The sequence below is a fragment of the Charadrius vociferus genome, unplaced genomic scaffold (genome assembly GCF_000708025.1).
Source record: "Charadrius vociferus isolate BGI_N301 unplaced genomic scaffold, ASM70802v2 scaffold59, whole genome shotgun sequence".
Taxonomy (NCBI): domain Eukaryota; kingdom Metazoa; phylum Chordata; class Aves; order Charadriiformes; family Charadriidae; genus Charadrius; species Charadrius vociferus.
In genome coordinates, this window is record NW_009661371.1 from 6,780,878 (window position 1) to 6,781,522 (window position 645).

A 645-nucleotide genomic window follows, 5' to 3' on the forward strand; every position below is an offset into this window, starting at 1 on the left:
TCCTCCGCGGGAAGTTTGTCTGGGGTTTGACAGAGGCGAGGGGACGCCCTGACAGACAGGATCTCCCGGCCTGAGTCCACCCCCTGCGCCCACCCACACACCCAGCGACTTCTCCCCGGCGAGGTGGCGGGTTGGGGGCAGGAGGGGCAGCAGCGCTCGATGCTCCTCACTCCGTGTTGGACCCGTCTGACCGGGGCTACCTAAGGAGCACCCTCTCTCGGAGGAGCCTCCAGGTGGAGAAGGGAAAAAAACCCCAAACCAAACCCAACCCTAGTCCCCCAAAACCCCGTGGTTGCTCCATCCCTTACCCTCCTTTCCCAAGCCGGCGTGGGCAGCTGAACAGGCTGCCTAATTAATCTGCACCCTGCCCGCCACCTCTCTGCCCGAGGGAGGATGAAGATGCTTTGCTGGAGGATGGCACTGTGGCTGGCCGGGGGGACTGTCTGTGGGAAGCCTTCCTCCTGCGCTGGCCTTGATTATGACTACACTTACGATTTCACTGAAGAGGATAAAGCTGAGGCGATAGATTATAAGGACCCTTGCAAAGCCGGTAAGTGACTTCCACGTCTTATACGGCTCCCCACCCCCTCCCCAGATGGTGACTTTGTCTGGGCTTTACTCGCGGCGGTGTGCGTAGGGGGGGGG

The 645-nt window shown here is 61.1% G+C and overlaps 1 protein-coding gene across 1 annotated transcript in view; it reads left to right on the forward strand.

Annotated features, from left to right (window-relative positions):
• The first annotated feature begins 393 nt into the window (after window positions 1-393).
• Window positions 394-645, forward strand: part of TLL1 (tolloid-like 1) — a 139,334-nt gene continuing 139,082 nt past the window's right edge. Inside the window, exon 1 of the mRNA XM_009893731.1 lies at window positions 394-550. Coding sequence (XP_009892033.1) covers window positions 394-550 — 157 coding nt within the window. The remainder of the gene's footprint in view (window positions 551-645) is intronic.